At 62.1% G+C, this 20,600-nt stretch overlaps 2 protein-coding genes across 5 annotated transcripts; one reads left to right on the top strand and one right to left on the bottom strand.

The window, feature by feature from the left end:
* Nucleotides 1-8,223: 8,223 nt before the first annotated feature.
* On the top strand, nucleotides 8,224-17,477 carry MFSD12 (major facilitator superfamily domain containing 12). 3 transcript variants are annotated; one of them, XM_023243702.2, is made up of 10 exons: nucleotides 8,226-8,628; nucleotides 12,599-12,809; nucleotides 14,326-14,464; nucleotides 14,551-14,733; nucleotides 14,951-15,043; nucleotides 15,126-15,218; nucleotides 15,686-15,856; nucleotides 15,934-16,028; nucleotides 16,878-17,008; nucleotides 17,108-17,477. In XM_023243702.2, exons 1-10 carry the CDS (start codon nucleotides 8,331-8,333, stop codon nucleotides 17,122-17,124), a joined length of 1,431 nt encoding a protein of 476 aa, XP_023099470.1. In that variant the 5' UTR covers nucleotides 8,226-8,330; the 3' UTR covers nucleotides 17,125-17,477. The 3 variants fall into 3 exon arrangements, with proteins under 3 accessions (XP_023099471.1, XP_023099470.1, XP_011286217.4); XM_011287915.4 differs by lacking the exon at nucleotides 8,226-8,628 and adding an exon at nucleotides 10,854-11,167; XM_023243703.2 differs by lacking the exon at nucleotides 16,878-17,008 and having other exon boundaries at nucleotides 8,224-8,628.
* CA2H19orf71 (chromosome A2 C19orf71 homolog) lies at nucleotides 15,444-20,399 on the bottom strand. Of its 2 annotated transcripts, XM_006928249.5 has the most exons (5): nucleotides 19,991-20,399; nucleotides 18,278-18,516; nucleotides 18,060-18,185; nucleotides 17,731-17,946; nucleotides 15,444-17,686 (listed from the first exon to the last, which is right to left on the bottom strand). In XM_006928249.5, the coding sequence occupies exons 1-4, from the start codon at nucleotides 20,080-20,082 to the stop codon at nucleotides 17,771-17,773; spliced, it is 633 nt and encodes a 210-aa protein (XP_006928311.3). In that variant the 5' UTR covers nucleotides 20,083-20,399; the 3' UTR covers nucleotides 15,444-17,686; nucleotides 17,731-17,770. The 2 variants fall into 2 exon arrangements, with proteins under 2 accessions (XP_006928311.3, XP_044899505.1); XM_045043570.1 differs by lacking the exons at nucleotides 15,444-17,686; nucleotides 17,731-17,946; nucleotides 18,060-18,185 and adding an exon at nucleotides 19,385-19,576 and having other exon boundaries at nucleotides 18,377-18,516.
* Nucleotides 20,400-20,600: the final 201 nt, after the last annotated feature.

The following is a 20,600-nucleotide window of genomic DNA, read 5'->3' as shown; positions in this document are numbered from 1 at the left end:
AAGAGCTAATTGGCTTTATTAAGGGATTCGCGAATGGGGCTCAAAGAGTTTTACAAAATGGAAGGTTTCTATGGGAAGCAGGGTGGGGCAAGGAGGTTCTTAGCAAAAGAAAAGAAAGGATTGTCCCACGCAAGGTCACTTCTCTAAGCAGGAAGTCTTATTTTGCAGATTATCTCATTCTTTGAGGTGCACAGGGCCCAGGAGACAAATTACCTACTTGGTGCTTATGAGAAAGTTCCCGACTGACCCTTTAAGACTTAACGTTTCTGGGGCAACTGCTGTTAGGTTAGGTATGAAGCCGCACGTCGTGACTTGGCCTAAGTGGCTCTTTTAGGGACAGGTGGTTTTTTTTTTTTTTTAACGTTTATTTATTTTTGAGACAGAGACAGAGCATGAACGGGGGAGGGGCAGAAAGAGAGGGAGACACAGAATCGGAAGCAGGCTCCAGGCTCTGAGCCATCAGCACAGAGCCCGACGCGGGGCTCGAACTCACGGACCGCGAGATCGTGACCTGAGCCGAAGTCGGCTGCTCAACCGACTGAGCCACCCAGGCGCCCCAGGGGCAGGTGGTTTTTAAGGCTTCCAACCCCTAGCGCAGTGCCCCTACTGGCTGCTCGCTACATACTTGCTGAATACACAAAGGAGTGAATGCAGAAAATTTCAAGCGCTTGGAAAACAGCCTGGCAACGCCTCGAAACACTAAATAAACATGAAGGTCCCACGCGATCCGGAAACCCCATTCTTAGGGATCCACCCAAGAGAATCGAAAACGCCCGTCCACACAGAAACGTGTACGCGGATGTTCACGGCAGCATGATTCACAGCAGCCGAGAAGTAGAAACAGCCCAAGTGTCCCGTCCAATGGGTAAACAGATAGGCAAGATGTGGTCCCTTCGTTCAATAGACTATTAGCAGCCGTAAAAAGGAATGAATTGCTGACTCACGCTACGACAAGGGTGAACTTTGAAAACATGATGCTCTGCGAAAGACGCCAGCCACAAAAGACCACAAGTGTGTGGCTCCATTCATACGAAATGTCCAGAACAGGCAGCTTCACAGAGACGGGAAGTGAGTGGTTGCCTGGGGCTGGGGAATGAGTGGGGAGAGACTGCTTAATGGGCGCGGAGTTTCTTCGGGCGTGATCAAAATGTTCTAAGATTAGCCCGCAGTGCTGGTGGCAGAGCTATAAATATACTAAAAACTACGGAATTGCACACCTTAAATGGATGCATTATATGGCACGTGAATTAAATCTCAGTAAACCTGTTTTCCTACGAGGCAGCCCAGGGTCGAGTAAGAGGACCGCGCCCTGGAATTTTGACAGACCCGGACTCCATCCAGCCCCTGCTGTTGCTTCGTCGGTCACCCTTGCCTCTCGCCGCTCGGCTAGAAACAATCCAGGTGACAAGTCCACGCAGGGAGGCGGGGGAAGCCGCGCCCTCCAAGCCCCGCCCCCTCGGGCTTGAGTGACCTGGCGTTGCCTTGGAAACTGTCTTCCCCACTCCCAAGGTACCCCCTGAGGAAATCCGGGGCGGGGGTCTTCTGGTCCATCGAAAAGCAATGAACTGTTTTTGTTTTTTGTTTTTTTTTTTTTTAAATGTTTTTTTTAACGTTTATTTATTTTGGGGACAGAGAGAGACAGAGCATGAACGGGGGAGGGGCAGAGAGAGAGGGAGACACAGAACCGGAAGCAGGCTTCAGGCTCCGAGCCATCAGCCCAGAGCCCGACGCGGGGCTCGAACTCACGGACCGCGAGATCGCGACCTGAGCTGAAGTCGGACGCTCAACCGACTGAGCCACCCAGGCACCCCAGCAATGAAGTGTTTTGAGGTCGATTTTGAAGGCAATTTGCAGCTCCTTGGCATCGAGAAAACAAACAAACAAAACATCTCGTGGCACGGACATTTTCTGGAAAAAATTACAAAAGCGTCTTCGGTCCAATCTGCAGTGGATTCAGCCCATTTCATGCGATCCACACGCCCCCACACCCCCCAACAAGCGACGTCTACGAGTAGCAGCCTTTATCCGGTTCGACTTGACATCCTGCGTGCATTTCAAGAGCAGATCCTTTCAGCCCCCAAACGACGAATCGTTTTTTCTTTTTCTTCTTTTGCGTAGCCTCCACACCCAACATGGGGGCTTGAACTCACGACCTCGGGATCAAGAGGCGCGCGCTCCACCGCCAGAGCCAGCCAGGCGCGCCCCCCTTGCTTTTTCTTAGCAACATAAAGGCCTCTCAAGACCCAGCTCGCGGGAAAACCAGCAGCCACGGCTGCCGAAAGTCGTAAATTGCGCGCGTTCCTTTCTTTGGCCTCCATTTCTGCGTTTCATGGAGAAATTTGTGTCGTCGGAGGCCAGGAAGAGACTCCCAACCTGCAGACCTGGAAATACAAGATCCATTAAGGATGACTTAAGCTTCTTTGTTTTTGAAATTAACCTTACGAGGCAAATAACGTGGAAATCCGTTTAAAGTCTGTGTAGTTAAGGCCGCCGCCCGTCCACCATATTCCCCATTATCAGCTTGTTACGTTTACTAAAACTTTTCCTACACACACACACATACACACGCACACACACGCACACGCACACACGCACACACGCACAGAGTGATCGTTTTCTAGGACTTGCACCAGCAGAGCACCACAAACCGGGGCCCTGAACTACTGTGAACGTATCGCCTCACACTTCTGGGGCCTAGAAGTCCAACGTCAAGGACTTGATCAGCGCTGGTTGCTTCTGAGGCCCCCGAGGGAGAATGTGCCACAGGCCGTCCGGCTTCCGGGGGGGTCACTGGCCATCTTTGGTGTTCCTTGGCTTAATCAGGTGCCGCCCCGATCTCTTTGCCTTCCTTGTCACCTGGCTTCGCCCCGTGTGTCTGTGTCCGGATTTCCCTTTTCAGTGGGTCACTACTGCCCTATACCCGTGTGACGTCATCTGAACTCAGCATGTCTGCGATGACCCTATGGGCACGTGAGGTTGCGCGTTCCAAGGTCCTGGGGAGTTAGGACTTCCACCCACGAATTTGCGTTTGTGGCGGGAAACACAATGCCAGACACGACACACACACACACACACACACACACACACACACACGTACACGTGTATGTTTCTGTGCCAACGTGAGGCCACATCTTGTGTTGAATGATCGCACCGCCACCATGCTGAAGACGTAAACATCAGCCTGCCACTTGCCGCTTTCGCTCCGTCACCTGCCCCTGCGTGGCCGGGTGCCCTGCGTGGTCAGGCATTCCGAGGGGCCACCACGGTCTAAGCAGCCCTGGCTGATGCTGTGACAGCCCTCGCTGCTGTCTGGGGCCCGTGGACTGCTTTTCCGGGGCACGTAGGAAGACACAGAAGAATCAAGAATGCCGTTCGCGGTCTCTCAGGACATCCCAGCCCTCCTCGGGCTTGTTTAGGGACAAATTTAACACAGGGGGCTGCTGGGAAGGACAAAGAAGGGATGAGGACACACAGGTCATAGCTGCTGGAAAGAAGGGGTGTGGGGGCTGGGGTCTTAAACCTCTGAGGAGGGGGCACCCCCCGCCCCCGCTGCTGCTGGACCCTCAGAAGCTCCGGGAGGTGGCCCTGAGCCCTTCATGTGTGGCTTGAGCAATTTACAAACTCTCTGAGCCTCAGTCTGCCTCTCTGTGAAGTGGGATAACTGAGTCTACCGCCCCCCCACCCCCACCCCAGGAGGTCTTTGTAAGGGTTTAATGAGTTTAACTAATGTTCTCCCTCAGGGGCGCCTGGGTGGCTTGGCCCCTTGACCTTGTGACTTCGGCTCAGGTCATGATCTCAAGGTTTGTGGGTTCGAGCCCCACGTCCGGCTCTGTGCTGACAGCTCGGAGCCTGGATCCTGCTTCAGATTCTGTGTCTCCCTCACTCTCTGCCCCTCCCCCCCCTCAAATGAATAAACATTAAAAGAACGTATAACTAATGTTCTCACTCAGAACCGGGCCGGGCTGCTCATTCTTACAGAAAGCGTTTGCTGGTTTTGTCCATGCAGCTTCAGACCCCTGCCGCAGAGAATTTTCTAGTACAGTGAGCGGTTGCCACCCAGGGTAACTGAGGGAGACATCGGGCAAAGCCTAGACACATTTTTGGTTGTAGCAACGTGGAGGGGGCTGGAGTCTGCTCCTGTGCTGGGATGCACAGGACAGCCCCCCCTCCCCCCCCTCCCCCCCCCCCCCCCCCCCCCCCCCGCCCATCGCCACAAAGAATGATCTGGTGCCCTGTGTCAGCAGTGCCTGGGCTGGGAAACCCTGTTCTGCGGGCCGAATCCTCACCTGCCTAATCTCCCCTAACCCTATTCAGCAGTGCTGCTGTCATGCCCATTACGAAGAGGGAAACTGAGGCTCGGGGGATTGCCTGAGGCTGCCTGGGCCCCCCAAGCCACCCCAGGAATCTAAGGAAGTTCCTGGCTGTTTCCCTGGGTTCTAGGAGCCCTCCCTCCCCTTCCTTCCGCCTCTCCCCTCTTCTCCTCCCCACCCCCACTCCCAGTCCTCCTGGGCTGGGTCTGAGGGAAGATCAAAGCAAACCCCTCTTCCTACTGGGGCCACCGGGACATCCGATCTCCAGCAGGGGCTGGGGGGCAGCTGGGGGTGCTCCGGGGACATCAAAGCCTGTCTGGATCTCTCCTGACCCCAAGTCTGTCTCTGTCCCATCCTGAGGGCAAGGCATTCCACTCTCCCTCACATCCTCCCTCTCGGGCAGGACCTTCTCTGATCTTCCTGGCAAATCTGACCCCCACTCTTATGGGGGGGGCAGGCATGTGTGCCCTCCACTGGTTTGCCAACCCCTGCAGCTGAGGCCCACTTTGGAGTAGACGGCCCAGTCCCTGCCCTCGTATAGCTTTTTATCTGACCCTCCCACCTCCTCTCAGAACCCTACGTGGCTCCCCAGGGACCTGGAAGTAAAAGCCAGACATTTGTCTGTCCTTCTGCCAACCCCCCACCCCCTCCTCCGTGGCGCATCTCCCGGAAGGGCTGCTGGGGGAGGATCCCTGTGGGTTCCTGACCCACGCAGGAGGCTGGTAAGGGTATCTTCAGGTGGGTCCTCCCGGGCCAGTGCAGAAAGGACTCAAAGATGCTCAGGGCGCCCGGGTGGCTCAGCCGGTCAAGCGTCCGACTTCAGCTCGGGTCATGATCTCACAGTCTGTGGGTTCGAGCCCCGCGTCGGGCTCCGGGCTGACCGCTCGGAGCCCGGAGCCTGCTTCGGATTCGGGGTCTCCCTCTCTCTCTGCCCCTCCCCCACTCATGCTCTGTCTCTGCCTCTCAAAAAATAAAATAAAAACGTTAAAAAAAAAAAACGTAAAAAAAGAACTCAAAGATGCTGGAGATCACGCGCGGGGCCCAGTTTGGATCCTGAGTCTGCCTCTTGTGAGCTGTGTGCCCTCTGGCAAGGACTTCTGTGAAAGCCTGTTTTCCCTGGAAAAATGGGCCAGAGGTACTATAAGATCTCCTGGGGAGGTGGGAAGAATGCAGATGAGAAACGTGAATACAAAACGTGGGTGGGGGGCGGCCTGGCGGGCTCAGTCCTTAGAGCAAGAGACTCTTGGTCGTGAGTGTGAGCCCCACGTTGGGTTGGGGGGAGAGATTACTTAAATAAAACCTGAACAGATATTTATTTTTATTTATTAAAAAAAATTTTTTTTTAACATTTATTCATTTTTGAGAGACAGAGCATGAACGGGGAAGGGGCAGAGAGAGAGGGAGACACAGAATCCGAAGCAGCTCCAGGCTCCAAGCTGTCAGCACAGAGCCCGACGCGGGGCTCGAACTCATGGACCGCGAGATCATGACCTGAGCCGAAGTCGGACGCTCAACCGACTGAGCCACCCAGGCGCCCCTTTAAAACCTTAGCAAATATTTTAAAAGCTGAGGCGAGTATTTTACAAGCCCCGTAAAGCTGAGTGAGGCGAGAGTTTGTTCAGGTGTTCTTTTACTCCCCCAGGGAAACAGAAGGGGAGCTTGCCCCACACGAAGGAAAGAATTCAGATCCTTGTCTCTCCTTATCATTTATCTCCTCCACATCGGTGACCTCAACCTCTTATCTCCCCGCTCCCTGCTCGTTTACCTCTTGAGTCCCCATTGCCCCCTCCACACCCATTTTCCAGGCCCCTTTTCATAAAAATGTGGGTATTGCGGTGGGTAGTCTGGGCTGGGACCCCCTTGGGCTGCCTGAGCCTCCGGTTTGTCAGTGGGTTGCGGTCTGTTTCCCGGTTTCTGTCTACACTTCTGAATCTCTGCCTTCGCACGCCCACCAATCATTGGACAGATATTTCTTTTAAGTTTTTATTTATTTATTTTTCAGAGAGAGAGAGAGAGAGAGAGAGAGAGAACAAGCAGGGGAGGGGGAGGGGCAGAGAGAGAGGGAGGCTCAGAATCCGAAGCAGGCTCCAGGCTCTGAGCTGTCAGCACAGAGCCCGACGCGGGGCTCGAACTCCGGAACCTGTGAGATCATGACCTGAGCTGAAGTCGGTCGCTTAACCCACTGAGCCCCCCGGGCGCCCCATGGACAGATATTTCTTGGGCTCCTCTTATGGGCTGGGCATTCCTGGAGACAACACAGTGACTAACCCAGTCCCTGCCTTCATGGGGATCAGAGTTCAGTGGGGGACCCAGCGACAGCAGGGGTCGGGGGGGGGGAGTGAGGGAAAGCAGATATCAGGGTTGTGATGTGGGCCAGCGCAGAGTACTGTATAATGACAGGGGAGGAAGGGGTGATGAGTAGACCTTCTGAGACTATTCAGAGCTAACGATGATATCCCTTGAAAAATATTTTATGTATTTATTTATTTTAAGTAATCTCTACACCCAGCGTGGGACTGGAACTCAGGACCCTGAGATCGAGTCACGCTCTCTACCAACTGAGCCAGCCAGGGCCCCTTATATCACTTACAATTTTTTAGGGGCACCTGGGTGGCTCAGTCAGTTAAGAGTTCAACTTTGGCTCAGGTCGTGATCTCACGGTTGGTGGGTTCGAGCCCCCCCCCCCCCCCTCCCGTCAGGCTCCATGCTGACAGCTCGGAGCCTGGAGTCTGCTTTGGATTCTGTGTCTCCCTCTCTCTCTACCCCTCCCCTGGTCGCGCACCGTGTGTGTGTGTGTGTGTGTGTGTGTGTGTGTGTGTGTGTGTGTCTTTTTCAAATATTCTGTGTCTCCTTCTCTCTCTGCCTCTCCAGGAAGACCCAGAATCCGAATCAGACTCGAGGCTCCGAGGTGTCAGCACAGAGGCGGAAGGGAACTTGAACCCAAGGACGGGGGAGATCATGACCTGAGCCAAAGCAGGAAGCTTACTGGACTGAACGACCCAGGCGCTACGCACCCCCCCCCCCAACATATAACTTTTAATGTGCATTATACCCATTCTAGATCTGGGGAGACTGAGGCTCTCCAGAGTTAAAGGCTGGAACAGCCAGGAGGGAGTGGGGTTTCTGGCTGGAGTGCGGGTGTTCAACCCCCGCCGGAGGGGCCCTGGGGGCGCGGGGGCACAACAGCACCCAACGCTTGGGGGAACTTGAAACCGCTTGGGTGGTGACCCAGTCGTGGGAGGGCGGTTGGGGGAGGGTGGGGAGGGGTTGCAGGCACCTGACTCCCTGAGCCCCCGGGGCACGCCCGCTCCGTTCTCTGGGCCTGTGTGAAATGGGAGACACTGGCTTCGCTTCCCTCCAGGCTTGGGTGAGAAAACCCACGTGGGCCGTTTGGCACAGCCGGCGCTCATTAAACACCAGCTGGTGTTATTATGATGATTATCCCCATTATTATCCTTAATAACTAATTAATTAGAACGAATGCGTCCTCTCCGCGTCCCATTGGGTCTCTCCGGGTCGGGAAGTCACCGGACCCCGAGGAGGGGCGAGCTCAGACTCAGAATTCTCCCCCATCTCCCGCGCCCCCAGCCCACCCCCTCCCGGCCCACACGGTAGGCCTCGTAGCGCTGCCGTCAGGCGAGGGGGGCGCCGGCCCGAAGGCAGGGGTCCGGGTGTGGGCGCTCCCGTGTCGCCGCCCACGTGCGTGGGGGTCCCTCTCACCCCAGGCCGAACCGCCCGGCGCTAGGACCGTCTCACCCCGTCGGCGCCCGGCACGGAGGCCGAACCCGCCCCGAGGCCACGCCCCTCTCTCTGGTTATTGGCTTCCGGGTCCCGGCGCGCGGCCCCGATTGGTGGAGGCGGCCGTCAGCCTGCCCCGCCCCGCCCCGACCAGGCCTTAATTTTGGGTTCGGGGCTCGGCGGCCGCCTGCGCGCTCCGCGGGGCGGACTTGGGCGGCGGCGCGGGGAGAGCGGGGCGTCTGCCGCGCGCCCGACCGCCCGGCCGGAGTCCGGGGCGCGGCCATGGGCCCGGGGCCCCCGGCAGCCGGAGCGGGGGCGCCCCCGCGGCCACTGTCCCTGGCCGCTCGGCTGAGCTACGCCGTGGGCCACTTCCTCAACGACCTGTGCGCGTCCATGTGGTTCACGTACCTGCTGCTCTACCTGCACTCGGTGCGCGCTTACAGCTCCCGCGGCGCGGGCCTGCTGCTGCTGCTCGGCCAGGTGGCCGACGGGCTGTGTACGCCCCTCGTGGGCTACGAGGCCGACCGCGCCGCCGGCCGCTGCGCCCGCTGCGGCCCTCGGAAGGCTTGGCACCTGGTCGGTAAGTCTCGGCTGAGCCTCCCCCGTCGGACTGCCCGCCGGCTCGAGCCTCCCCCGTCGGACTGCCTGCCCCGGGGCCCGAGCCTCCCTACTGTGCCCGCCTGCCCTAGGCCTGAACCTCCCGCGTCCAGTACTTTCCCCCCATCCATGAGCCTCCCCCATCTGTCTGCTTAGCTGCCCTGTACTCCTTCTGTCTGCCATCTGACCGCTCATGTGACCCTCCGGTGTCACTTCCCTTTGTCTTTCTCTCTGACCCCCGTGGGCACCCTGAACGCTCTGCCTGCCTAGTGCCACCTCTGTCGCCCTGCCTGGTCTGGCTTCTCTATTTGTCTGTCTGGGTGACCACCCAGGACAACTCGGTGTGAGTGGGGGGTCAGGCTGCCTAGACGCCCCCCCTCTGTCAGTCTGTCCGTTTCTCCGGTGCACCTCTGCCCATCGTCTGCCCCGGCTCGGGCAGCCTGGCGCTTGGGAGGTTTGAGGGTGCTGTCCCCGAGCCAAGACTTGGGGGCAGGTGAGACCAAGGAGTCAGGGGTCTGTGTCTGTCTGGCTGAGGGGGGCTGGGGTCTGCGGGGCCAACAGGGTGGGGCTCTGGGGGAGCTGTCAGAACACCTGTGTTGGTGAGGGGGTGGAGGCAGGTGCCCCCGGAGCTGGGGTGTCCCGCCCCGTGCACACCCTTGATAAGGCCGGCCTCCCAGCATCCCTTCTGTGCCGCCGTGGACCCTGGGCCTTGAGATTAGCCCCCGCCGCTTTCTCTGCCCACCTCCCCCTGGCACGGGTGCCTCCCGGCATTTGGGGCCCGCCGGGCATTTCGGGAGGCAGGCACAGGAATCCTGCCCTGCGAATTCTGGGCGGCAGCTTTCTAGAAGCTAGGAGGGGCCGGCTGATGTCTCCTTGCCCTTGGGAACAGTGACCGAGGAGGCAGTGACTTGCCCTGGGCCCTCGTGAGTGCTGTTTTTGCCAGGTGCAGCAGATCTCCAGGCGGCCGGAGGTCGGGATTCTTGGGCGCCGAGGACACCCAGGCTGCCCTGGGGTCACTTTAGACTGTAGCGGCCGGGGAGGGGAGCAGGGAGACACGGGAGACTCAGACTGGTGCTCCCCTCTGAAAAGCGGACGGGAAAGGTGCTCCTCTTTGGGCCCGTGCGGGGATTGCTTGCAGAGTCTGAGAGCCCGGCCTCAAACGCAGTTCTGTTCAGGTCAACTCCTTGACGAGCAAACGCGATAGTTCCTAGGCCTGACAGGTGACAGATACGTGGGTGTGGGGGTCTTCTCCCTGGGCCGACAGGGGAGCCACCCCTGGGGAGCCGGAAGCAGCCGTGGGAAGGGGTCCCCGGGAGCGCACGCTGTTAGCAGCCTGATTCTGCGCCCCTTTCATAGGTGGGAGGCCTGCGGTTCAGTGAGGCTCCCACCAGACCCCAGAGGAAGAATTGGCATCCCCTCCCCCCTGCAAAGGTTAGGCACCTTTATAAATAAAGAGCGGCTTTGTGTTTATGTACAACCGGCCTGGGGGCTACGCACCCCTACCGGGCACCACGGCCTCCACCTGCACCCCTTCCCCTTCTCCGCCGCAGGGTGAGTGTGTGGGGAGACCCAGGAGGATCTGAGAGGAAGCCGAGGCAGCCCCTCTTGAGGCCTGATAAGGGGACCTGAGTGAAAGTCACCTTGGCAACCCTCCCCACTTCTCTTTTTTTCTTTTTTTTCTTTTTTTTTTGCCGCTGAGCCTGTAGCCGGTGGTGATGGATTCACTTTTTCCCTTAACAAGCTCTCTGGGCTTCCCCCAGCCCCGAGAGGATACAGCCAGACAGGGGATGATTCTCCGTGGGGTCCACGCTGGGGCACGTGGGTGGACTAGGTTTCATACGGGAGAAGCAGAGCTTTGAAGGAAGGGACGTTAGCTTTGGGGGTTTGAAGGATGGATAGGAGTGTGTGTGCGCGTGCATTCCGGCCGGTTGAGACAGCTGTGCAAATGTGACCTACCACAGTTTTAAAGCTCCCGAGGCAGGTTTTGCACGGTAATCTTTTTTATTTTTAAATTTTTTAATGTTTCTTTTTGAGAGCGAGTGAGGCAGAGCACAAGTTGGGGGCGGGGGGCGAAGAGAGAGGGAGACACAGAATCCGAAGCAGGCTCCAGGCTCCGAGCCGTCAGCACAGAGCCCGACGCGGGACTCGAACCCACGAACCGTGAGATCACGAGCTGAGCTGAGCCGAAGTCGGGCGCTCAACCCACTGAGCCACCCGGGTGCCCCTTGCATGTTAACTCGTGCTGACTTTGAGAGGCAGATATTTTTGTCATCTCCGCTTTCTGGAAACTGAGGCCCCAAGTCCCTCGCCCAAGGCTCCCCAGCCAGGCAGCCTCGTCCAGACAATGGTTAACCTGGCCTGGCCGGCTCCAGGGCGGGTTCTGGCCAGGGCGGCGCATTCTTCTGACCAGAGTGTACAGTTTGTGCCTGGGCCCTGCGGGGGCCTCCAGGGCCCCAGCGCCCCCAGGAATCGGATCGGGCTGCCCCGCCCCCGCGCCAGTTCCAGAGAAATAGCAAGGAAAGGTGGTTTTGGTTTCATTTCCCCATCCCGGGACTGCGGACGTGGGCCCCGCGTCGGGGCGTGAGGTCCGGAGCCTCGGGGAGGAGGGAAGGCCAGCTGCTGGGCCCAGCGGGGAGGTGGGGGAGAGGGCCCTGAGCTGCAGGGAAGGGGGAGGGGGGGGCGGCAGGCTGGGTTCTCGGCTCTGCGGCTCACACAACGGACCTGTGTCCTCGGCTGGAAAATGGGGATGGTGGTGACACCCACCTCTTCAGGCTGTAAATTGGTGACATTATTAATACTATCACTTAGTCACTCAAAAGGCCTGTACCGGGCTCCGTGCTGGGCCACACAAGTGACCCAGGGCCACACAAGTGACCCAGAGAGACCTGTCGTCCGCCCTCCCAGAGCCTGGTCTGGCGGGGGAGGCAGGCAGGAAACAAGCAGAGACAGAAACATCCGTGTGTGTGCTAAGGCACATGAGAAGGAAGCCGTGTCCAGACGGGCTGCGTCGGGGCGGGGACGGGACGGCCGGTGACTGGGTCGGCCAGGGAGAGCTTTTCTGAGGAGGTGGCGTTTGAGTTGAGTACTGAGGGACGAAAAGGACTCAGCCTTGCTGGGACAGTGTGAGGGAATAGCATTCCACGCAGCAGCACGACCTGTGCAAAGGCCCTGGGGTAGCAGGGAGCCTGGCGTGCGGGGGCAGGGAGGAGGCCCGTTGTGGCTGGGGCAGAGGGGGCAGGGCCGGTCCCGCAGGGCCTGTTGGCTGCCCTTGAGGACTTGGGCTTGTTCTGAGGTATCGGGCTTTTTTCCAGGAAGAGGCCAGGCCTCCTCCTGAGCTGACGGGGACACTGGGGCTCAGGGTCCAGTGTAGCCTCACCCGGCGTCCCCTGGCCTTCTGACGGCTGGTAGCCCCGTGGGCCGCTTGGTAGGAGCTGGGGGAGGAAAAGGCCCTACCGGGCGAGGCAGGAGGGGGAAGTTGGGGGCATAAATGGCGTGTCTGGTGGGCAGTGGCGCCCTTTCAACCTGCCGACCCGCGGCTCCCCTCATTCCCTCTGCACCCCTCCCCCCCCATCCCCTGCCCCGTCACCCTGGGGAGGCCTCGTCCCTGTCCTTTCCTAACACTTGGCTGGAGGTCCTGGCCCTGCCCTTGTACTCGCTATAGCACGTGACCTCACGTGCCTCAGTTTCCCCATTAGACACCGGGGGCGCATCACCTGAACTGGCAGGTGGAGGCCTGGCTCCGCTGTCCTCTTGGGCCGCATGACCTTGGGTCCCTCTGCCTCGGCTTCCCCGTTTGTCCCGGGAACCCTTAACCTGCTGACTCCGACCCCACTGTATGACTTTGCAGGGCCTTTTCCGGGCCTGGCTCGTCCCCGCCTGGTCGCGCCCCGGGGAGCCGGGGGCTCGTGGGAAGGCCCTGTGGGGTGAGCGCCCCGCTCTCCGTTCGTCCACAGGCACCGTCTGTGTCCTGCTGTCCTTCCCCTTCATCTTCAGCCCGTGCCTGGGCTGCGGGGCAGGTACCCCGGAGTGGGCCGCCCTCCTCTACTACGGGCCCTTCATCGTGATCTTCCAGTTCGGCTGGGCCGCTACGCAGATCGCCCACCTCAGTCTCATCCCGGAGCTCGTCACCAACGACCACGAGAAGGTGGAGCTCACGGCCCTCAGGTACGTGGGGCACCGGCGAGGCCCGGAGACCGGGGCGCCCTCCGCGTTTGGGCTCCGCTTGGCGGTGTGGCTCCGGCCCGTCAGTGCCGGGTGACCCGTCTGTACGATGGCGTATCCCTCCGCCGGTGCGGCCACAGAGTTAGCAGCTTCCAACGGCACCAGGTAGCATCGCCTGGTTGCTGTGGGTGTGGAGCCTGACTCTGCTCGGCTGTACTTTCTGCTCCGCGGTCTGGAGGCCCCCGTCGAGGTGGTGGCTAGGCCTGGGGTCTCACCTGAGGCTTGGGTTTTCCTAAGGATCTCCTGATTAGGCTTGGCTCACCCAGGATAATCTCCACTAATTATACCCGCAGGATCCCTTTACTTTTGTCACTTTCACCTAAACAGCGGGAGTGATCTCGCTTATCCACGGTCCCCTTCTCGAGGGGAGGGATTAGGACGCGACCAGGGTGTGGGAAGATCGAGGCCCATCTCAGACTCCAGCGTGCCCACACGGATACGGCTGGCGCTGGGCTGGTCTGAGGCACTGAAGGAGGTTCTCCTGGATATGGTAACAGGAGCATTTACGCAGTGCCTGCTGTGTGCAGCACAGTTCTAGGCCCTTTGTGTGGATTATCCTTAATCATCATGGCAAGGCCAGGCTTGGTGCAGAGCCCGCCCCTACGGGCCACCGTGCAGCGGGACGAGGGTGCGGGAGATGATCGAGTGCCAGGCGGAAGGGCTAGCACAGGTGGCGGCGGCCCCTGTGGCCGGAGCTGAGGGGAGGACCGCCTCACGGGAGGCGCCCTGAGCATGCACCCCCCTGGCATCTTCAGTGGGGCCTGGCCTTCTCCACCTCGGTCCGCTTGGCCCCGGCGCTGCCCAGCCCGGCCTCTGACTTCCACATCGTGGCGCGGAGCCGTGGGCGCCGATGAGGGGGGTTGCCCCGGGCCCGAGGGCCCCAGCTGGCGGGCCGGGCAGGGCTGAGACCGAGCTCGGGGGGCCACCTTCCACCTGCCGATGCTTTACCACCAGCCTTGTGGCCAATTCACTCTGATCTCTGAGGGTGTTGTGCTCACTTTCAGAAAGGGAAACTGAGTCCTGGTGTGCGATCCAGAGGCTCTGCCCCCAAGCCCTGGAGGGACACTGTTCTAGGGCTGCGAGCGGGAGCAGGCCTGGATGCTTCTAGACCATGGAGCCCTGGCCCTGTCAAAAGCCCAGGAGCTGGGAACCAAGAACCCCCACATCCTGGCTTCTGAGCATCTCCAGCGCACAGGCGCGTGGGCCCTGCCCTGCTTCCCCGAGTCTCGGTGCCCGGACAGCTCGGGTCGTCGTGGTGGACTCGTGGGTCATCGTAAATCCTCGGATAAGGCGTAGCCAGGGCTTTCCTGGGGCCACCCGACGTTTAGTGGCTGAGATCGCCCAGCAGCCAGAGACTCCCCGATGCCAGCGGCGGCTCTGGCAGCGCGGGCCCCCGGGGAAGCGGCAGCCGTGCGCCCTCCCGGGCCGCCGCGCCGAAGCCTCGCCTGCCTCCCGCCAGGTACGCCTTCACCGTGGTGGCCAACATCACCGTGTACGGTGCCGCCTGGCTGCTGCTCCGCCTGCAGGGCTCCCCGCACACGGACGTGGCCCGGGATGTCCGCGACCAGCTGGGCGTCCAAGACGTGCGGGTGTTCCAGGTGAGCCGGGCCCCGGGCGGGACACCCCGGGGCCCCGGACCCCGGGGCTTGGGCTCCGGCCGACCCCTGTCCTGCCTGGCCTCCAGAACCTGTCCCTGCTGGTGGTCGGAGTGGGCGCCATCTTCTCGCTGCTGTTCCACGTGGGCACGAGGGAAGGACAACGGCCGCGGGCGGAGGAGCCCGACGAGCACAGCCCGCTGCTGGCCCCGCCCACCGCCCAGCCCCTGCTGCTCTGGAAACACTGGCTGCGGGAGCCCGCCTTCTATCAGGTGTGCTGAGGGGGCGGGGGCGCTGGGGACACAGTGGGGCTGGACCTGAGGCCCCTACTCTTGGGGGGGGGGTGTCACTTCATCATCCTGTACCCCTCCGGGCAGACGTTCTTTGTCCCTAGCGGCCCTCCTCCCTGCAGGCGGCTCCCGTAGGCCCCGTGTCCCCTGCCGATGGGGGCAGGGCGCGCCGTCGGAGCCCGGCCTTCTCTGCCCGCAGGTGGGCCTGCTGTACATGAGCACGAGGCTCATCGTGAACCTGTCCCAGACGTACATAGCCATGTACCTCACCTACTCGCTCAACCTGCCCAAGGTGAGCTGGGCGGCGCGGGCTGGCGCGGAGCGGGGAGGACGGGCCCTTCTGTGACAGGCGCGCATGCGCTCTGCCCCGACAGAAGTTCATCGCCACCATCCCGCTGGTGATGTACGTCAGCGGATTCTGCTCGTCCTTCCTCATGAAGCCGGTCAACAAGTGCATCGGGAGGAACGTAAGTGGGCAGGCAGGATCCCACAGCGGAGAGCTGGGGGGGGGGGGGGGGGGGCGGCGGCTCCGGACCGCGGCACCCACACCGTGGAAGCCCCGTGTCGGGGAGGTCTAGAGTCCCGGCCTCGGAGGGGCTCAGGGCTCCAGGGTTCTAGAACTTGGGGCTGCCAGGGGCAGCAGCCAGCGGTGGCATGGAGCCCTTGAACTCTGGCCAGTGCGACTAAGGAACTGAACGTTTCACTCGGTTTAACTTTAATGGACTCGGGCGCGGCTGTGGCCCCGCGGTGCGGGCTCTGTGGCGCTGCAGACCCCAGGCCCCCGAGTCTTGTGGGGTCCGAGCCAGGGGCCCCGTAGGGATGGCTCCCCTCGCCCCTCCAGGCTGCGGCCGGGCCCGGAGGTACGGAAGGGCAGAGGGGTGGGTGCCGCCCGGCAAGGGCGGGGCGGGCCTGACCTGGGCCCACTCCTCCACAGCTGACCTACTTCGCGGGCCTCCTGGTGATCCTGGCCTTCGCCGCCTGGGTGGCGCTGGCAGACAGGCTCGGCGTGGCCGTGTACGTGGCCGCCGTGCTGCTGGGCACGGGCTGTGCCACGATCCTCGTCACCTCGCTGGCCATGACGGCCGACCTCATCGGCCCCCACACGGTAAGGCTGATGGTGTGGACCGGGTGGGGGGTTGGGGGACCGGGGTCGGCTGTGACCTGCCTGCCCGTGTCCCCCAGCACAGCGGAGCCTTTGTGTATGGTGCCATGAGCTTCTCGGATAAGGTGGCCAACGGGCTGGCGGTCATGGCCATCCAGAGCCTGCATCCCTGCTCGTGAGTGCTGCTCACTTCCTCGCTTAGTAAGACGTGCCGAGTGCCAGGCACTGCCCGGGGTCTGGGGACTCAGCCTGGGCCCGAGGCGGCACGCTGGCGGGTTCTCACAGGGGGGGGACGCCTGGCTGTTCCTTACCTCCGGCACTTGGCTTACTTAGGAAGCAAACGCGGGGTCTGCTGTGCGCCGAGGACACAGCATTCGGACGTACCGGGGCCGTGGGCAGGGCTGGGGCAAAGCCAGAGTCTTGTTCAGGCCCTGAGAACCTGTAAGGTTCCAGACCCCGGTGGTTCTAGAGCACTGAGGCTGAGCCTTGTAGAAGTCTGGGCTCTGGGACCCAGGGCGGTCTGTTCCCGTCCTCATGGACCTGGGGGCAACGCCAGCCACTTTAACAAGCACATAGCTGCGCGATCCAGACCAAGGCGAGGTGTGTAGGAAACCCCACTTGTGGGAGCCTGACTGGGGCAAGAGGTCAGGGTGGGCTTCCTTGAGGAGAGGACACTGGACCTGAGACTCGGTGGCCGTCAGGGAGTCCCAGGTAAACGGGGAGGAACAGCAAAGAGGAGGCCTGTGTGGCTGGAGCAGAGGAAGTGAGGGCGACAGGAGGAGGAGGGGGGCAGGGAGGGGGCAGTGCAGGTGTGCAGGGCCTTGGGGGCCGAGGCAGGTGGGAGCCCTCTGGTGGCTGCTGTTGGCACAACCGGGAGCAGGGGGCTGTGGCAGCCCAGCCGGGTGAGGGGGCGCTGGGGTGCTGAGGGTGGCTCTCCGGTTCCGGCTACCCGACGGCTGAGCGGGAGGCCCAGGCTGACGGGTCCTGAGGGATGTCAGCTCACCTGCTTCTGCCCCACCCCTAGCTTGGAGCTCTGCTGCCGGGCCTGCGTAGGCTTCTACCACTGGGTGATGGTGGCTGTGACTGGTGGCGTGGGCGTGGCCGCCACCCTCTGTCTGTGCAGTCTCCTGATCTGGCCCATCCGCCTGCGGAGCTGTGAGTCGGGGCCACGCCCCACCCTTGACCATGGGCGGCGGGGCTGGGCCCCCGGCAGGCTCCGGCCTCACTGACTACCCTCATCCCTTTCTCTTGCAGGGGACCCCGGAGCCTAACCCTGACACCGTCCCCCCACGGTCGCGGTCCTGTGCACATGAACTCTACAGGCCATGCCCTGCTCCCATCCCTGCCCCCCATCCTCACCCGGCTGTGAGGGCGGCAGGTGAGGGCAGGCGGTCAGCAGCCCAGACTCTGAGCTTGACCCTCTGGGATCCAGGGGAGCGCCCAGCTCACCCGTCACCCCAGGCTCGGTCGGGGTTTCCTAGGTGCTGCCGGGTCCCTGGACGAACGGTGTCGTCACTGGGCCTGATGGGAGCCTCAGGCTTGGGGGTTGGAGGGGACCCAGTCCCACAACCCTGTGCCCAAGGACACGACTGGCTATGAATAAAAAGCCACCCAGGGGTGAGGACTGTGGCCTCAGCTGTCTGCCCGGGGCCCAGAGTGGGGAGGGGGCAGCCGGCGCCTCCAGGGTCCATCTGCCTTCGTCCCAGAGTTCTGGTCGCCAGGGTCTCGGTTAGTAGCTGCCTTTATCTGGCCGCCTGGCCACCCGAGACCCTCCCAGGCCCCAGAAGTGGAGAGATGCACAGGGTCGGGGGGGTGGGGTGGTGTCAGAGGCACGAGAGATGCACAGGGTCGGGGGGGTGGGGTGGTGTCAGAGGCACAGGGGTCGCTGCAGGGGCGGTGCTGGCAGCGTGACCTTTATCAGCAGACGGACAGGTGGGCGGGCGGGGGCCACTGGTTGGCGGAGGGGTGGGAAGGCTCCAGGCTCCACCGCCGGTAGCTCTGGGTGGCATAGCACGGCCGCCGCGGCACCGACAGGTACGGCACGTGGTCCGACCGCCACGGTGGCTCCACCCGGTATTGGTGCCTGTCGACCACTGTAGGGACCAGGACCCAGGTCACCTCCTGTCCCCCGCTTTCTGGCCCTGGGCAGTCTCCACTTCGGTCCGGGGGCCTCGCTCCCCCAGATTTCTGGGCCCCCGGTCCTCACCGTACTCCTTGCCCCGGATGAGTCTGTCCCTCCACAGCGTGCTCCCCCACCGTGTGCCGGGGTTCCTGGACTGGGCAGGGAGGACAGGGTCGTACCAGGCGGTCTCTCGGAGGTGCTGGGTACAGGCTGCGGGGGGGGGGGAGAGGAGGTCATCTCCGGCCTTGCCCTCCCCTGGGGGGCCGGCCCGGTGGCGGGGCAAGACCGGGCTGAGCACTCACCCGAGGGCATGCTTCGCTCCCGGCAGCTGTGACATCTGTGCTGGTGGCCGTGGGCCTCCCGGTAGGGGCTGTCCGGGGCCCGCGGGAACGTGTACCAGGCCTCACGGGGGTCTGAGGTGGTTAGGCCGGTGGACCACAGCTGGCCAGCTGCGTCACGCCCCAGGGGCGTGTACTTCCAGCGTGTGGCCTGCTTGATGGCCGGTGTCCAGCGGGGCCCCTCCAGGGACAGGCAGTCATCGCTGAGGGGGTTAAGGGCAGGGAGGAGGAGGCTGAGCCTGTGGCCCTCCCTGCCCTCCCCCCGGGCCTCAGCTGGCTCTGGAATGGGCCTTTTTACCCCCTGCCATGCGTTGCCAGCATCGAGGGCGCAAGGGCCTGGACCACCCCCCCCCCCCAGGCCTGGCAGAGCAGGAGGCCGACCCTTCGTGGCCCCCTCCTCTCCAGCCTCCGTGCACCCTCACTAAACTTTCTCGGCTTTCCTTTCTCCCTGGGGACGCAGGGGGCAGGGGACAAGGGGAGCACCTGTTCCCGGCGGCCTCTGGGGCCAGAGCCTGTCCTGGGCTGGGCATTAGGACGGCTTCCCTGAGGAGGCCGCAGCACCAAGCTCCAGGTGGATATACAAAGGCCCTGGGGGAGCACGGGACGGTGTAGGAAACGGAGGCCATGGTGCAGAGAAGACAGCCTCAGCGTGGTACCATTAAAAGCAGAAGAAAAACCTCCAAAGCTGCCGAAGCCGCACACACTTGCTTGAGCAGAAACCTCGACAGCCGCGCCTTCCCGCACGCACACGACGGGCAGGGGCTCTGAGCCGCTGAGCTGCCCCGAGGCAGTGCCCGCAGGGCTGCTGGCAACAGGCTTTTTCACCAGCGGCTGCAGGCACAGATCTGGTCCCAGAAGACCAGAAGCCCACGTGTCTCCTGAGGGGGGGGCAGGGATCAGCCTGGCAGGTGCCGGCACATCTGTCTCAGGAAATGGACAGGTCTGCCACTCGCTCAAGGGGAAGTTCAAGACCCTCTTGCGTACCCCACACTGCAAGATGCACGTGATTTGTAGAAGAATACCGTGAAAACGGTCCCAGTCCTCAACGGGGGCTCCCAATTCCGTACCCACCTGGAATCTCAGAACGGAACCCCATTAGGAGGCGGGGTTTCAGCAGACACAGCTGTAAAGCTGGGAAGCGGGAGGCTAGGCTGGCCCTGGTGCCACGCCCGGTGTCCTTGGAAGGAGGGGTTTGGACGCGGAGAAGGCCACGTGAAGATGGGGCAGAGGTCAGGGTGACGCGTCCTCGAGGGCTGCCAACAACTGCCACGAAGACACGAGAAGCCGGGGGGCGTGACGGAGAGTCTCCCCCAGGCCCTGAACGAACCAGCCCTGCTGACCCCTTGGGGTCGGACATCTGGCTTCCAGAACCGGGGGAGGGCGAATCTGAGCCCCCGGCCCGGGCTCTCGGAGCAGCGGCAGCAAACTGGGGTCTGCTTGCTATGCGTGTGCGGTGCCCACGCGAGCCTCTGACCCGCGGTCTCCACCGGCGCCCGCCTCTGGCCGTGGGCAGGGAGGGAGGAGAGGCAGGGGGGAGGAGGGGGCCAGGAGGCGAGAGGAGAGAGCAACACCAGCGTGCCTTCGCTCAAAAATCAGACGACATTCAAGAGAAGCCACAGCAGATCCCGTCTGGCCCGAAACCCAGAGGTGGGGTCTGCGGGCAAGGCGCGCACTCACCTGTACAGAGGTGCTGGGAATGCCACTTCCAGGGTCCCCTGGGGGACGTAGGGCCGGGCAGCCTCGGGCCGCTGCCACGCCAGGGTCTGCATGTCTGCCTCTGGGTCCCCAGGGGCTCACGCCTGGAAGGCCTGTGGGGCCATTGTTGACAGCGACAAAGGCCCTCGGTGTCCCGGCAACGGTACTGGCCAGCGCTGGCCTCCATCCAGACAGCCGCCACCCGCCCCCGCCCCAGGATGCCTCCCCGGGGAGGGGGAGGACCAGGCGAAAGGCAGGCATGTGCCTCGGGTGGTGGCTGTAAGACCGGGGCTCCCACCTCCTCTCTGGGCCCCCTGAGAACACCCTCACGTGGGGCCCTCCGGGCTGTGCCCTCAGCTGCACCTCTCCAGAAGCTCCGTCCGGGCCCCCCCATCCCCAGCCCTCCCTCCTCACCCCCCACCCTGTCCCTCTTCTGCTTCCGACCCACCACTTGGAGCGAGACCCTCACACGTGTGTGCACAGCTCAGTTCACAGTCCTCAATGGCACGACAGACACAGACCGTGTCCCCCGCGCACACGCACGTCCCTCGGCCACGAGCAGGAGTGAAGCGCCCACACCCGCCGCCCGGCG

Source organism: Felis catus, chromosome A2 (assembly GCF_018350175.1).
Source record: "Felis catus isolate Fca126 chromosome A2, F.catus_Fca126_mat1.0, whole genome shotgun sequence".
Classification (NCBI taxonomy): Eukaryota; Metazoa; Chordata; class Mammalia; order Carnivora; family Felidae; genus Felis; species Felis catus.
The sequence above is the reverse complement of the archived record's forward strand: the minus strand, read 5'-3'. Positions and strand labels throughout refer to the sequence as shown.

Coding starts and splice junctions, on each gene's coding strand:
- MFSD12 (XM_023243702.2), top strand. CDS start 8,331: ATGGGCCCGGGGCCCCCGGCAGCCGGAGCGGGGGCGCCCCCGCGGCCA. Junction 14,465..14,550: donor AAGACGTGCGGGTGTTCCAG/GTGAGCCGGGCC, acceptor CCTGGCCTCCAG/AACCTGTCCCTGCTGGTGGT. Junction 15,857..15,933: donor ACCTCATCGGCCCCCACACG/GTAAGGCTGATG, acceptor CGTGTCCCCCAG/CACAGCGGAGCCTTTGTGTA.
- CA2H19orf71 (XM_006928249.5), bottom strand. CDS start 20,082: ATGCAGACCCTGGCGTGGCAGCGGCCCGAGGCTGCCCGGCCCTACGTC. Junction 18,517..19,990: donor TTCCCAGCACCTCTGTACAG/GTGAGTGCGCGC, acceptor TAACCCCCTCAG/CGATGACTGCCTGTCCCTGG. Junction 17,947..18,059: donor CATCCGGGGCAAGGAGTACG/GTGAGGACCGGG, acceptor TGGTCCCTACAG/TGGTCGACAGGCACCAATAC.